Below are 13,865 nucleotides of genomic sequence, written 5' to 3'. Positions count from 1 at the left end.
GCTACAGATGCTGCTGCAGCTACAGCTGCTACTGCAGCTACAGATGCTACTGCAGCTACAGCTGCTACTGCAGCTACAGCTGCAGCTACAGATGCTGCTGCAGCTACAGCTGCGGCTGCAGCTACAACTGCTACTGCAGCTACAGTTGCTGCTGCAGCTACAGCTGCTACTGCAGCTACAGATGCTGCTGCAGCTACAGCTGCGGCTACAGCTACAGCTGCTACTGCAGCTACAGCTGCTGCTGCAGCTACAGATGCTGCTGCAGCTGCGGCTACAGCTACAGTTGCTGCTGCAGCTACAGCTACTGCTGCAGCTACAGTTGCTGCTACAGCTACAGCTGCTACTGCAGCTACAGCTGCTGTTGCAGCTACAGTTGCTGCTACAGCTACAGCTGCTGCTGCAGCTACAGATGCTGCTGCAGCTACAGCTGCTACTGCAGCTACAGCTGCTGCTGCAGCTACAGTTGCTGCTACAGCTACAGCTGCTGCTGCAGCTACAGCTGCTGCTGCAGCTACAGATGCTGCTGCAGCTACAGCTGCGGCTACAGCTACAGTTGCTGCTGCAGCTACAGCTGCTGCTGCAGCTACAGTTGCTGCTACAGCTACAGCTGCTACTGCTGCTGCAGCTACAGTTGCTGCTACAGCTACAGCTGCTACTGCAGCTACAGCTGCTGCAGCTACAGTTGCTGCTACAGCTACAGCTGCTGCTGCAGCTACAGATGCTGCTGCAGCTACAGCTGCTACTGCAGCTACAGCTGCTGCTGCAGCTACAGTTGCTGCTACAGCTACAGCTGCAGCTACAGATGCTGCTGCAGCTACAGCTGCTACTGCAGCTACAGCTGCTGCTGCAGCTACAGTTGCTGCTACAGCTACAGCTGCAGCTACAGCTGCTGCTGCAGCTACAGTTGCTGCTACAGCTACAGCTGCTACTGCAGCTACAGATGCTGCTGCAGCTACAGCGGCTGCTGCAGCTACAGTTGCTGCTGCAGCTACAGCTGCTGCTACAGCTACAGATGCTGCTACAGCTACAGCTGCTACTGCAGCTACAGATGCTGCTGCAGCTACAGCTGCTGCTGCAGATACAGATGCTGCTACAGCTACAGCTGCTACTGCAGCTGCAGATGCTGCTGCAGTTACAGCTGCTGCTGCAGCTACAGTTGCTGCTGCAGCTACAGCTGCTGCAGTTACAGCTGCTGCTGCAGCTACAGATGCTGCTGCAGCTACAGATGCTGCTGCAGCTACAGTTGCTGCTGCAGCTACAGCTGCTGCAGTTACAGCTGCTGCATGCATAGCTGCTGCTGCAGCTACAGTTGCTGCTGCAGGCATAGCTGTAGCAGCTACAGCAGCTACAGCTACAGCTGCTACAGCTACAGCTGCCACAGCTACAGCTGCTATGCCGCGCCGTGTCCACGCGGCGGCGCTACGTGCGAAGTGTTTCCCCGCCGCGACGTGGCGATATCCGACGATATAATCCACGATAATCGCAAAATAGCGTCAACAAATAGTGATGATTGTTTCTCTTTATTTGCTAAAAGGGCAATCACATGCACGAACAATAGTTGTGAACTTGTGGACCTTTGTAATGATTGTATTGTTGCCGTGCGACTTGAAACTCGCCGGGCGCGGCGAGTTTCACGGCGGACTCCAGCGCGTGACGTGCAGTGGCAGAGCATTGCAGTGGATGTCGGCGCGTGCCGGGGGGAGAATAAGAGCGAGTCACAACACGGCACGGTACGATCATTAAACTAGCGAGATTCAATTAGAGAGCTTAGGAAAACCAATATCGCGATAATCGAATTTATAGAGCGCCTTCACGTAACCTACAAACGGTGATGGGATAGAATGACTTGTATGACAGGGGCATACGACAAGGAATGAGTGACAGCGCTGGAGGGCACGTCGGGATGACGAGAGGGCTGTAGGGGAGGGAAGACGAAGAGAATGGGCCATGGGGAAGAGGTGGGAGATGAAGCGAGGAACCGAAGGTGGACATTCATCATCATCACATCGTGCTGCCAACATCTGGAGGACAAAGTGGATAACCATACGGCTCCTTCACACTGCATTCATGTATCCCACGTAAAGGGTTGTGCCTCCTCTAGGTTGACTCAGCTTTAAATTAGCCCTTCAACGAGTATACTTTGCAGTTAATTCTCGAACTCAGCACTGAGGAGACAAAGGCGGCCTGCCAGGCGAGGTGCTTTATAATCACCGGGGACGTTAATAGGTGCTCGCTGACAGCGCTCAACCCAACAGTGTGCGCGTGTGGCCGTGTCGTGTGTGCTGCACAGCTGTGTGTGTGTCATTGTGCAGAGTGCGGGCTCTCTCTCTGTCTGCTGCTGTAGCGGCTCCGCGTGTGCCCGCGGGCTGTCTGGCTGCTGTGTGTGCGTGCGGCCGTGTCACGTGTGCTGTACAGCTGTGTGTGTGTGACCGTGTCGTGTGTGCTGCACAGCTGTGTGTGTGTGTGACCGTGTCGTGTGTGCTGCACAGCTGTGTGTGTGTCATTGTGCGGGCTGTCTGGCTTCTGCTGCTGCCTGTGCGTGCGGACGTGGCCACGTGCGCGTCTGAGCGGCTCAGTGGCTCTTGTGTGGGGGGAGCGGTGGCGCAGTGGTTAGCGAACTTCACGACGAACCCGACCACTCCGAGTTCGATTCGGACTCGCGGCCAACATCGGCGATGAATATCTGAAATGGTCCTGGGCCTCCCCGAGGTCGACTCAGCCTTAAAATGAGTACAGTAGGTGATGCGGTGTGTAAACATCAGCATTGGGCAGACAAAGGTGGCCGCCAGGCATCGTGCTGGCCACGCCAACGCACGGTGCGCCCCAGCAGTATGTGCGAGGCCACACGGGACACCTTTGCCTTTGTGTGTGTCTTTGTGTAACGTCTGTAATCATCAGCACCGAAAGAGCCAAACCAAAATCCCTGGGGTTGATCTTCCACGAAGATGATCGTCCACCCTAAACTGCATCGGCACAAACCATGGCAGATGCAGATGCCTGACACACAAACGGGGATTTATAAACTCCGCAGTGGTCGTGGTGCGACTGTGGCCATCCCGAACAGACCGAACGACACACAACGAGGCGATGCCCCATCCACGACGACAGAGGACACGTCACAGGGACACGCCGCTGCTGCTGTGATCTCGCTTGGCCACCTTAATGCGAAACTGCGGTCGTTGCTCAACGTCGACATGAGCGGCCATAGGCAGGGAACAAGCGGATCAGCACCGGGGAGACAAAGGCGGCCGAGTGTGGTGATGGCCACCCACCCCCACCGCGTGCGCGGTCTTCATCGGTGCTACTCGCCAACAGGACTTTGCCCCAACAACCTGGTGGAAAGTTGTATGGGGAAGCTATGGCTTTGCGTCGTCTTTATAAACATCAGCCCCGGGGAGACAAAGGCGGCCGGGCGTGGTGCTGGCCACACGCCCCCCCCCCCACCGCGTAACGGCGCGCGCCGCTGTGCGGGCCACGCCCCCACCCGGGGGGAGGGGGCAGGGGGTTGTTGCGTTTCGCCACTAAGCAGAAGCGGTCGCCTCTTGTACTCCACGCGCTCCTCCTCCACCTCCTCCTCCTCATCGAACTCGAGTCGCAGCGCGCCCTGCACGCACGAAGCCCCATCGCGACATGGCGAGGTGAGCCCAGAGCGAGTGAGGGGGGCAGGGGGGCTCAATGCCCCCCCCCCCTCCACTTCGCTCTCCCCTCTCCTCTCATCCCTCGCCCCCGCGCTCCCTCCGCTCGCTCCGGTCACTGCGCATTTCGGAATCCGGGACTGAAGAGGAGACAGCGGCGTTGCGTAACAGGGGGGAGGGGGGTGCGGGGGGATATGAGGGGGGAGGGGGGTATGGGGGGGAGGGGGGTATGGGGGGGCACATTCCTTGTGGAGGGCGACGTGACGCGAGAGTGGGGGGCCGAGGGCTGGGTGATGTAGGGCTGGGTGATGTGGGGCTGGGTGATGCAGTGCTGGGTGATGTAGGGCTGGGTGATGCGGGGCTGGGTGATGTGGGGCTGGGTGATGCAGGGCTGGGTTATGTAGGGCTGGGTGATGCAGGGCTGGGTGATGCAGGGCTGGGTGATACAGGGCTGGGTGATGTGGGGCTGGGTGATGCGGGGCGAGAGGGATGAATGGGAGCTGGAGGAGATAAGGGTAAGAGAGGTAGGCGGGTATTAATGGATGGAGAGGGGTTGATGGGTACTGGGGGGCTAGAGGGGGGTGGGGCCGTGTCCCGTTAACCTGGGGCCGAATGAACCCCCACTGGGGCCCTCTGTAAGCAACGTTCGTTACCCTGTTACCTCGTGAGATGACGAGAGCCGAGTGACCACCCTCGGTAACGTGGCCGTGGTGGCAGCGTGGGGTGCAGCAGGCAGGGCTAGAGACCAAGTGAGACGACGTCCAGTCTCAATCTGCTGCTGGACGGGGGGCTGGCTGGCTCCCATCGTGCTGTGTACAGTGTGCGTGTACAGTTACCAAGGCGCATGGGGAGGTGGTTCGGTTTGTGGGGGGTCGTCATCGATACTAACTGGCAGAGGTGTGGACTCGAGTCATGTGACTTGGACTCGAGTCAGACTCGAGTCATGAATTTGATGACTTGCGACTCGACTTGGACTTGCATAACAATGACTTTGTCCCACCTATGAGATGTGGACTCGAGTCATGTGACTTGGACTCGAGTCAGACTCGAGTCATGAATTTGATGACTTGCGACTCGACTTGGACTTGCATAACAATGACTTTGTCCCACCTCTGCTAACTGGGGGCACAGCTGATGGCTACCCCCACCCCCACACACACCACTGCCGCTTCCTGCCAATGCAGCACGTGCTCAGTACAGTGTACACACAACACACACCTGCACATTGCACAGTACACGTGTACACACAAAAGACACGTGTACACACAAAAGACACGCGTACACAATACACACACAAAGGTAATAAACACGCACACATAACAAACATAGACACAGCACCCAATACTATGAACACTACCGTACATACAAACACACACCTCACCATTTTCCCATCAAAATTATTTTTTATCACAGACACACTCTCACAAATCACATAGAACCTCGCACAGACTCACACACTCACACAGACTCTCACTCACCAACTCACACTCACACAGACACTCACCAACTCACACACTCACACAGACTCTCACTCACCAACTCACACACTCACACAGACTCTCACTCACCAACTCACACACTCACTCACCAACTCACACACCAACTCACACAGACTCTCACTAACTCGCACAAACGCTCACTCACCAACTCACACACTCACACAGACTGTCACTCACCAACTCACACTCACTCACCAACTCACACTCACTCACCAACTCACACACTCACACAAACGCTCACTCACCAACTCACACAGACTCACTCGCACCCATCGCCAAGTTTAATCTCTTGGCAGCGCCTCCAGCACCACGTGGCTCGTGTTTTCGGCCCTGTGCGTTCCGTTTTGTCCTCTTTCGGCTTTTGTAATTAGTGAAGTATTTATACTCCCAGCCCCATTACAACCGCGGGGAGCTGAGTTAGACTTTCGGCCGCTGTAAATGCCGTGGCGTGCCGAGTTGGAGCGATTCTGGAGAACATTTGTATTTACTTAACAGTAATGGAACTGGCTCACAAATAAAAATTGGTTGGTGACGGAACTCTTGTGATGCATGCAGCGCTTTGTAGGTCAGCGTTGGTGGATCACGCCTAGATTTGTGAAACTCCCAAGACCTAAGGGTGGGCAGGACGATGGAAGTAGAGCCATGTGGGTGGGAGAACCCCTCCGTGCAGAGCGTTGTTATCTGCTCGTAATCTCTGGCCGCTCCGGCTTCCTCCCACACGAAGGAAAGAAAGCACGCATAATTTAAACTAATTAGCTAAAAATCCTAATCTTACAGGCCCAAACATCCCCCAGTGTTTAGTCGTAGCAGGACCCTCCTGACTGTGAGCCTTGTGAGGCTCGGGGGGGCTTCCCTGGGTGGATGACGCAACCCTTCTCCACGACGCCAAATGATGATTACTGTACTCTACACACAGCCGTGCTCGGCACACGGTGTCCTAATCTCTTGGCACATACTGAGACCAGGTGAGGTCCGGTTGCATCCGCCTGGCAGGTGAGGGAGGGGCCGGCAGGGCGACACTGGGACCCACATTTCAAAGCCCCTGGGTGGGTCGCTACCTGCCCCCCCTCACCTGGCCCCCCATGAGGCGTGTAACGATTCATCAATTAAAATGAATTCTGGGCCAGATAAGACGGTGCATGTCCCAACGAACGGGTGGGGTGGTACACAATACAAACGAGACGGAGCGGAGGGAGAGTGGCTTAACCAGCAAGACAAAGAGCGTGGATCATTTTTGTCCCGTCAGGATTCCTCGCCGGTCACCACCTCACTCTACGCTCCCACGCCCGTGCTCCCCACCTACACCCACCCGCACTGACCTAAGTATGGTCGATGAACCACCACGACCTGATTCATTTTTCACAATATTCTCAGGGCCGCAGAAACGTGGGGAAATATGAATGCGTCCGAGAGGACACCCACCTATAAAGAGATGGAGCAATGTAAATCAGCACGTGTGTAGGGGCTGGGTGAATTATCGCGTCTTAGGATCATGACGTGTGGTGATGGCTTGGGGAGACCTTCATCCAACAGTGAATTGACCATGGCTGCTGCAGATTAATGATGTTGTCGCTGGTAGAGTGGAGTAGGTGACGCATGACGGGTAGTAGCCACAGCCATAGCCAGTGGTCTACTGGATCTGGTGTGCCGGCCACGGAACTATTTTCCAGTTGCCGATCCAGACAATCCCGGCTGAAATAAAGCCATGGCTGCAGGTATTCGTTTCATTGGTTATAAACCAATGGCCTAGCATTGTTAGGGTTAGAGTCGGGTTTGGGCTCAGAGTTTTGTAATGGCCGAGGTTTGAGATATGTGCAATTACAATATGTGTGCAATTCATGACATTTGTTTCATAAGAGAAAAGTATCCATTCTTACGTGTCCCATCTCTGTGTTACGATTGCGTGCAAAGGACGTGCCTCTTTGTCTCCGCTGTTGTCTCCTCCATTGCCCTGCTTCTACGTTGCCCCGAGTGTTTTACGACAGCCAGGTGTGTAATTGCCACGGCGCGCCGCTTTCGTTGTGTCTGCTGCTATCTCTATCTCGGTGCTGTGCGTGCATGTGGTGACACTGTAGGGCTCGTGTGTCATTATCAGTGGCTCTACGTAAAGTATAGGGCAGGTGAATGTACAGGTACACGGCGGTGGCGCTGACTGAACCATGGCCTCCAGCTACATGAGCCAGATCTTCTCGTGTAACAGGAGGTGCTGTGTGTGCCTACATCTCTGTTTGTGTGTCTTTGTCTTTGTGCCTGGGTCATGTAGCCCGCATGCCCAGCCACCGCATGCCCAAGCAACTTCTGTTTGGCTGGATAGAGGGAGCTAAAGGGGCATGGCATGGGCTGGAGAAGATATAGATTGATGCGGTACAGGAGGATGTGGAGCTGAGTGGACTTGCCGAAGACTGGTACCAGCGGTGTCAAGATCGGCCTCTGTGGAAGAGGTGCATGAAGGACGCTACTGGGCATTCAGAGGCAGGCGCCCTCCATCAACAAGGGAGGGTAGAGGAGCGACGCTCAGAAAAATGAGCGGAGCTCTGGGCGGCTAAAATGCAGAAAGTTGGTAGATTAGGGGGCATAGTTGGTGCATCTCATCTCAATCGGTAAATCCATGGCACCTGGTCCTGTCCTGTGACCTCTTGTCAGCGAGCCTTCGACACTTCACGTGACATCGAAGTGCACCTGACCTGGCACAAGCACCGTGGTGATGTCACCACCACTTAGTGGCGAATGGCGGCCATTGTTGCTGTACCTGTGTATTCCCGTGCCCATACGTGTTCGTGTAACTACGTGTTTGCAAGTGTGTTTGTGTAACCACGTGTTCACACGTGTGTCTGTGTAACCACGTGTTCACACGTGTGTCTGTGTAACCACGTGTTCACACGTGTGTCTGTGTAACCACGTGTTCACACGTGTGTCTGTGTAACCACGTGTTCACACGTGTGTCTGTGTAACCACGTGTTCACACGCGTGTCTGTGTAACCACGTGTCCCCGCAGCACTGGAGCGAGCGAGCGCGAGCTGCAGCAGGTGATGAGTGCGCTGTGGGACGCGGATGTGAACCGCCTCAAGCCAGGGAGAGACTACGCCATCGACCTCCAGGTGCAGCGGGGACCCCACGGTGGCGTGGTTGGGTGTGGTAGCTGAGTTGTTGTTGTGTTTAGTGGCTGCTCTGTGGTACTGTGGTTGTACCGTGGCCGTGTGGTTACACTGTGGCTTTCTTGTGGTTGTGCGGTAGGGACGCGCAGGCTACGTGCCCACGGGGAGTAACTCTGCCACGGACTGCGCTGTAAGGCCGCTTTTCAAATTCGTGGACGAGGGACGCTTGCACGGCATCGAGACGTTCAGAGGTGGGTCTCGCTGATCCCCCCTCCTACCCCTGGTCCTCCTGTCCCTGGTCCCCATCCTCTAATTTGATCTACAATTCTTCCTGATCCACAACTAGAGGCCGAAAGTTGGCAAATGGCCTCTTTCGGCATAGTTTCTGTTTCGGCCGAAAGTACATTTTTTACTTTCGGTTTACTTTCGGTTTACTTTCGGTTTTGGCCAAAAGTAAATTTCTTACTTTCGATCTGGTTTTGTTTTAGGCCGAAACCAGAAATTCAGTTTCGGTCAGCCTCTAAACTACATATGTGCGCGCGCGACTCCGGGCAGCAGTGGCGGTGGTGGTGTTGGTTGATGGCAGACGCTCCTCACTCTCTCCAGCGATCGCAAGCAGCGCACACACGCACACTCAAGCAAGGATGGGGGTGAGAGGGGTGGTGGTGGTGGTGGTTGATGGCAGACGCTCCTCACTCTCTCCAGCGATCGCAAGCAGCGCACACACGCACACTCAAGCAAGGATGGGGGTGAGAGGGGTGGTGGTGGTGGGGGGGGGGATAAGACAGACGACGGAGAAGAATAAGAACAAAATAACTTCCCCCCCCCAAAACCACCAAACTATCGAGCAGCAAGCAGTACTCGCGTAGCCAGCACTCACATAGCCAGCACACGCAGCAGTAGCAATAGTCCACCAGGAGCACTTTTGTTTGAGCGGCTCAGAGGCTGGCCTCTCACAGGCAGCTCGAGGCACGCACCACACACGCACACGCACCACACACACACACGCGGGCGCACGCACAGCACACTGAGCAGATTATAGCAGCGTGCTGATGCCAACAGTGTGCATACACGCGCGCGCACACTCACTCATCCGCCCACCAGCCACACACACACCAACCCACCCACCCCTCCAATGATCCAATTCAACCCTCCCACCACCCCATCTTACCCCACCTCCTCCACATGGGTTCCACACAGCATGAGGGAGCTTGGGTGTGCGTGCGTGCGAGTCTAGAGGCCGACCCCAAATTCGGTTTTGGTTTTGGCGCCAAAAGTTGGCAAATGGCCTCTTTCGGCATAGTTTCTGTTTTGGCCGAAGCCAAAAAGTTAACTTTCGGTTTATTTTAGGTTTCGGCCGAAAGTCAATTTTTAACTTTCGGTCTGGTTTCGGTTTTGGCCGAAACCAGAAATTCGGTTTCGGCCGGCCTCTATCCACAACCCACTACTCCATCTGATCCTAACTCCTCCCCATAATTATTCCTCCTCCTCCCCTCTCCTCCTCCCTCCCACCCTCTCCCACCCCCCATTTTATGCTGCCTCCTACACATTGCTTGCATTTGGCAGTGTGCGGTTGTGGTCGCGATGATTATTGCGGTGATTGTGGTTGTGGTGGTTGTGTGTGGCAGTGTTCCTGTCACTGCTGGACAACTACGAGTCGTCCACCGGCATCGCGGAGACGGTGACGGCGGAGGAGGAGGCTGAGAACCGGCACTTCCTGGATGCAGTGACGCAGACCAGCGTCATGCAGGCGCGGTCACGCACAGCCATGTACACGTGCACCCACGTGCTCCGGTTTCCACCTGTCCACCTGTCCCCATGTCACTGCGTCCTCATGACCCAATATCTCTGTGTCCCCATGGTCCAATCTCCTCTTGTCTCCAGGTCTTCATGTTCCTCTGTCCCTCTCTCCCTGTGTCCCCATGCTCATGTTTTCCTATGTCCCCTTGTCCCCATGTCCTTGTGTTCACCTGTTCCCATGCCCTAATGTCTGTGTATCCCCATGTAACTGTGTCCCTGTGTCCCGTCAGATTGCGCACAAGTTCCTGGCGGAGAGGGGTCTCGCTGACCGTAGCCCCGAGGGGTTCAAGCGGCAGCTCTACTCCATCTGGTTCCAGCTCTACTCTCGCGACAACTACCGGTACCGCGCTCGTCTCCCCGCCTACCATCACGCCTTCATCCCTCGCTCGGTATCCACAGGACTAACAGTAGCCACGGCCATAACGAGAGGTATAGTGGGTGAGGTGTGTCGGGTGCAGAAATATATTCCAGATTGCCGACCCAAATAGAACCAGCTGAAATGAATCCCGGGTTGAAATCGATATTTAAGCGTGCATGGTGTCACGTGCTTCAGAACCCATTATTTCTGACTGATGCAAATGGGGTTGAGGGATCGGTGGCACACTGGTTAGCACACTGTGCCATGAACCCAGCGACCTTAAGTTCTCAGCCATGGCTCACTTCAATGGTTAGTGAGACAATGACTGGCCTTAATAGGTGCCCGCTAATGGCACTTTCCCCAAAAGTTTGTATGTCTGCTCGCATGTGTACATGCTTGGTTAGCGCGCTGCACTATTAACCTGGCGACCTGAGTTCAAGTCCTGATTGAGACCAATAACAGTTGCAAATATTTGAACTGGTCCTGGGCCTTCCCTAGATCGACTCAGCCTTAAATGGCATGGTGTTGGCCACCCACCCATCCCTTTGTGTGCCGTGCTGGCCTTCATAGGTGCTACTCACTAACCTTGCCCCAAAAGTTTACTAAAGCTATACTTCGGGATCTTTTCCGTTGTGCTGGTGCGTATGCACAAGCTCGCGTGTGTGCTCATGTGCGCGCCGGTGCGTGTGTATGTACGTCTAGCGGGGACTCGTCGGGTTTTGAGCACGTGTTCGTGGGGGAGACACGGCGTGGTGCCAACATCCTGGGCTTCCACAACTGGGTGCAGTTCTACCTGCAGGAGAAACACGGCCACGTGGACTACAAAGGATACAAGGCCCAACGCAGCAGCCGGGTATGCAGAGGGGGTCCCCTATGTACAGGGGGTCCCCTACGCACACGTGGTCCCCTACAACATCAAGGGTGTTCCACACATGGGGGTCTGTGACGCAGGAGGCCCCTTACACAGAGCACTTGTGCAACCACAGAGGAATAGGGTTATGGCTAAGGTTCTTCGCAGTTGAGGAGGCATGAAGGTGAGCTGTGCAGATATTACATGCAGGTGAGGCACAACATTAAACAACAACTGTTCAAAGCCATGCGACGTGAGATATCAAGGTGGGCCATGAAGCTGAGCCATCAGAGTTTATTGTGCAGGAGAGGTATCAAGGTAACCCATTAACCTTCCTGCACCCCACTCCCTCCCCCTTCCTTCCCCACCCCTCCACAGCCGGATGACCAGGACCACCTGTTGACGCTGCAGTTCAGCTGGAAGGGGGTGGTGAAGCCCATGGGCAGCTCGTTCATCGGCGTGTCGCCAGAGTTTGAGATGGCGGTCTACACGGTGTGCTTCCTGCTGTCGCGCGAGCGCTCCTCCAACTACGCCATGCGCCTCGACGAGTACAGTGTGCGCCTCGAGTGCCATCGCCAGGGCAACCGCATCGGCAGCTCCTACCCGGTGCTGCTCGCAAGCAACCTGGCCTAACGGCCTGGCCTAGCGGCCTGGCATAGCGGCCTGATTTAGTGGCATAGCGGCCTGGCCTAGAGGCCTGGCATAGCGGCCTGCCGGCGGGCGGAGCCATGGAATCCGGGCACGCAATATTATTTTTGTTATTATAATCGCTATGCTTGTTTACCCAGGAAAGCCTTGCTGAATCTGAAGACTTTTTTTTCAGGAGGGTCCTGCCGAGTTTTCTGCATAGGTGGCAATGTTGGTACGTGTAATCCTAATAGAGTAATTTGAAAGGAAGTTTTTTGTTTTATCATTTGGATGTTTGGGTATTACCTGTTACATTGTGTGTTTTTGAAGCCATGGGAGAAAACTTGAGAATCCAGAGGAAACCAATGCAGAACAGGAGTCCACACAGAAAGGAGGTGTCTGAGTTGGAAATCAAACCCAAGCCCTTCTTGCTGTGAGGAACAAGTGTTACCACTGCGCCACCACCCTGTCACCCAGAGTTTGTCATCTGCATAGTCGTAATGTTTGTCACCTATTGCAAAGGTCTCGGCGCTTGTGCGGTACGGCTCTCCGGTGAGTCTTCGGGTCGTACCGCGTCTTGGTCGGCACAATGTCCGTTTCACTTCACGTTCTGGGAGCTTCAGAGCTTTAGTTTTGTTTCTGAGGAAGGTCTCGGCATGTGCTGCGAAACGTCAGACATGCCGAACAACATGCGGTACAACCCAAAAATGCATAGGAGAGCTATTTGTCATCGTCAATAGCAGGGCTTACACTCCCAATGAAAATGTTGCTGGGTCACTGGCAGACTCCAGGAGTTGGCACGTGACTGGTACCCAATGCAGCCCATAGCGAGAGTCATGATGGATGTGGTGTGCTGGGTGCCGAAATATGATTTGGCTTGGATGTCTGCCATTGTTCCTGCACGGGTTACCAAATTGCAGTGTGCCTCTGCGTGTTCACCAACTTCATGCTGCCGAATTCCCAGTTTGCTACGAGCTGCATGCATACGCTGTGGTAAACGTGCCGAGCGCGACGTACACAGAGTGCTGATTCCTGTTTTTTATATATATTTGTACACTCATGTATGCACACACACACACGTGAACATACATACACACACATACACACACACACACACGTGAACATACAGACACACATATAGAGTACATCATCCATGTCCATCCTGGACGTGGATTGATGTCATCTCTGCAGTGGTCATCCTCAACAGTCTTGACCATAGGCCTTGATCATTCCATGTACATGTATGTGATGATTTGATCTCCTCTGCATTTGTTCCACGGTCCATGTGCTCCTAGTTCAGTCAGTATACTGCTGAGCATTATTTCATTCAATGTCATTATCAGTGTTATGATTTTGCTTGCTTTAGACAGAGTTGTGTGTTTGCACTATGAGATCTCTTTTACCAGTGGCAAAATATAATAGTAGGTTTTTACCCTTTTAACTGGTACAAAACCTACTATTAGAGTTGTGTGTGTTAAGGTCCATCAGTGGCTGGGGCTGTCTCTCTCTGGGGTATCCGACCCTAGGTCCATGAGTCCCATCGTCCCCCACAAAGAGCCCCACCCTCCACCAATGTATCTCGTCGCCACTTCATCACTCCGTCCCGAGTGCTTTTCTTTTGGCAAGACGCGAAGTAATAAAGTGCCTTAATTACACAGCGCCAGTCTTGTTGCACTTCTCTCGTACGTCAGGGAGTGTATCAGCAATGTGTACATGTTCGTGTCTGCGAGTCGGTGGACTGCTGCAGGAGTAGTAACCAGGAGAATTACGGTAAGTACTGCCAGCGTGAACGGTTGGTGCGTGACACAGGGCAGCAGAGGGCGTGAGGTGTCTGTACAGCACTGCAGGAACTTCTTTCGCATCGTACGTAGTCAACCACGCTAATCGGAGGTGCGGGGGAAGGACAACAAACTGCAGTAAACACAAAAAGCAGTCTGAGCGTGAGAGGCGGTCGGTCTGGAGACGTGAAATGAGGTGGGCTGGTCGAGGGAGCTGGGGGGA

The 13,865-nt window shown here is 54.5% G+C and overlaps 1 protein-coding gene across 2 annotated transcripts; it reads left to right on the top strand.

Annotated features, from left to right (window-relative positions):
- The first annotated feature begins 3,525 nt into the window (after nucleotides 1-3,525).
- Nucleotides 3,526-13,514, top strand: LOC144933964 (poly(U)-specific endoribonuclease-B-like). Of its 2 annotated transcripts, XM_078859343.1 has the most exons (8): nucleotides 3,529-3,638; nucleotides 7,046-7,123; nucleotides 8,130-8,232; nucleotides 8,369-8,480; nucleotides 9,858-9,979; nucleotides 10,260-10,369; nucleotides 11,090-11,240; nucleotides 11,616-13,514. In XM_078859343.1, exons 1-8 carry the CDS (start codon nucleotides 3,631-3,633, stop codon nucleotides 11,868-11,870), a joined length of 939 nt encoding a protein of 312 aa, XP_078715469.1. In that variant the 5' UTR covers nucleotides 3,529-3,630; the 3' UTR covers nucleotides 11,871-13,514. The 2 variants fall into 2 exon arrangements, with proteins under 2 accessions (XP_078715470.1, XP_078715469.1); XM_078859344.1 differs by lacking the exon at nucleotides 7,046-7,123 and having other exon boundaries at nucleotides 3,526-3,638.
- Nucleotides 13,515-13,865: the final 351 nt, after the last annotated feature.

Source organism: Lampetra fluviatilis, chromosome 8, assembly GCF_964198595.1.
Source record: "Lampetra fluviatilis chromosome 8, kcLamFluv1.1, whole genome shotgun sequence".
NCBI classification, from domain to species: domain Eukaryota; kingdom Metazoa; phylum Chordata; class Hyperoartia; order Petromyzontiformes; family Petromyzontidae; genus Lampetra; species Lampetra fluviatilis.
The sequence above is the reverse complement of the archived record's forward strand: the minus strand, read 5'-3'. Positions and strand labels throughout refer to the sequence as shown.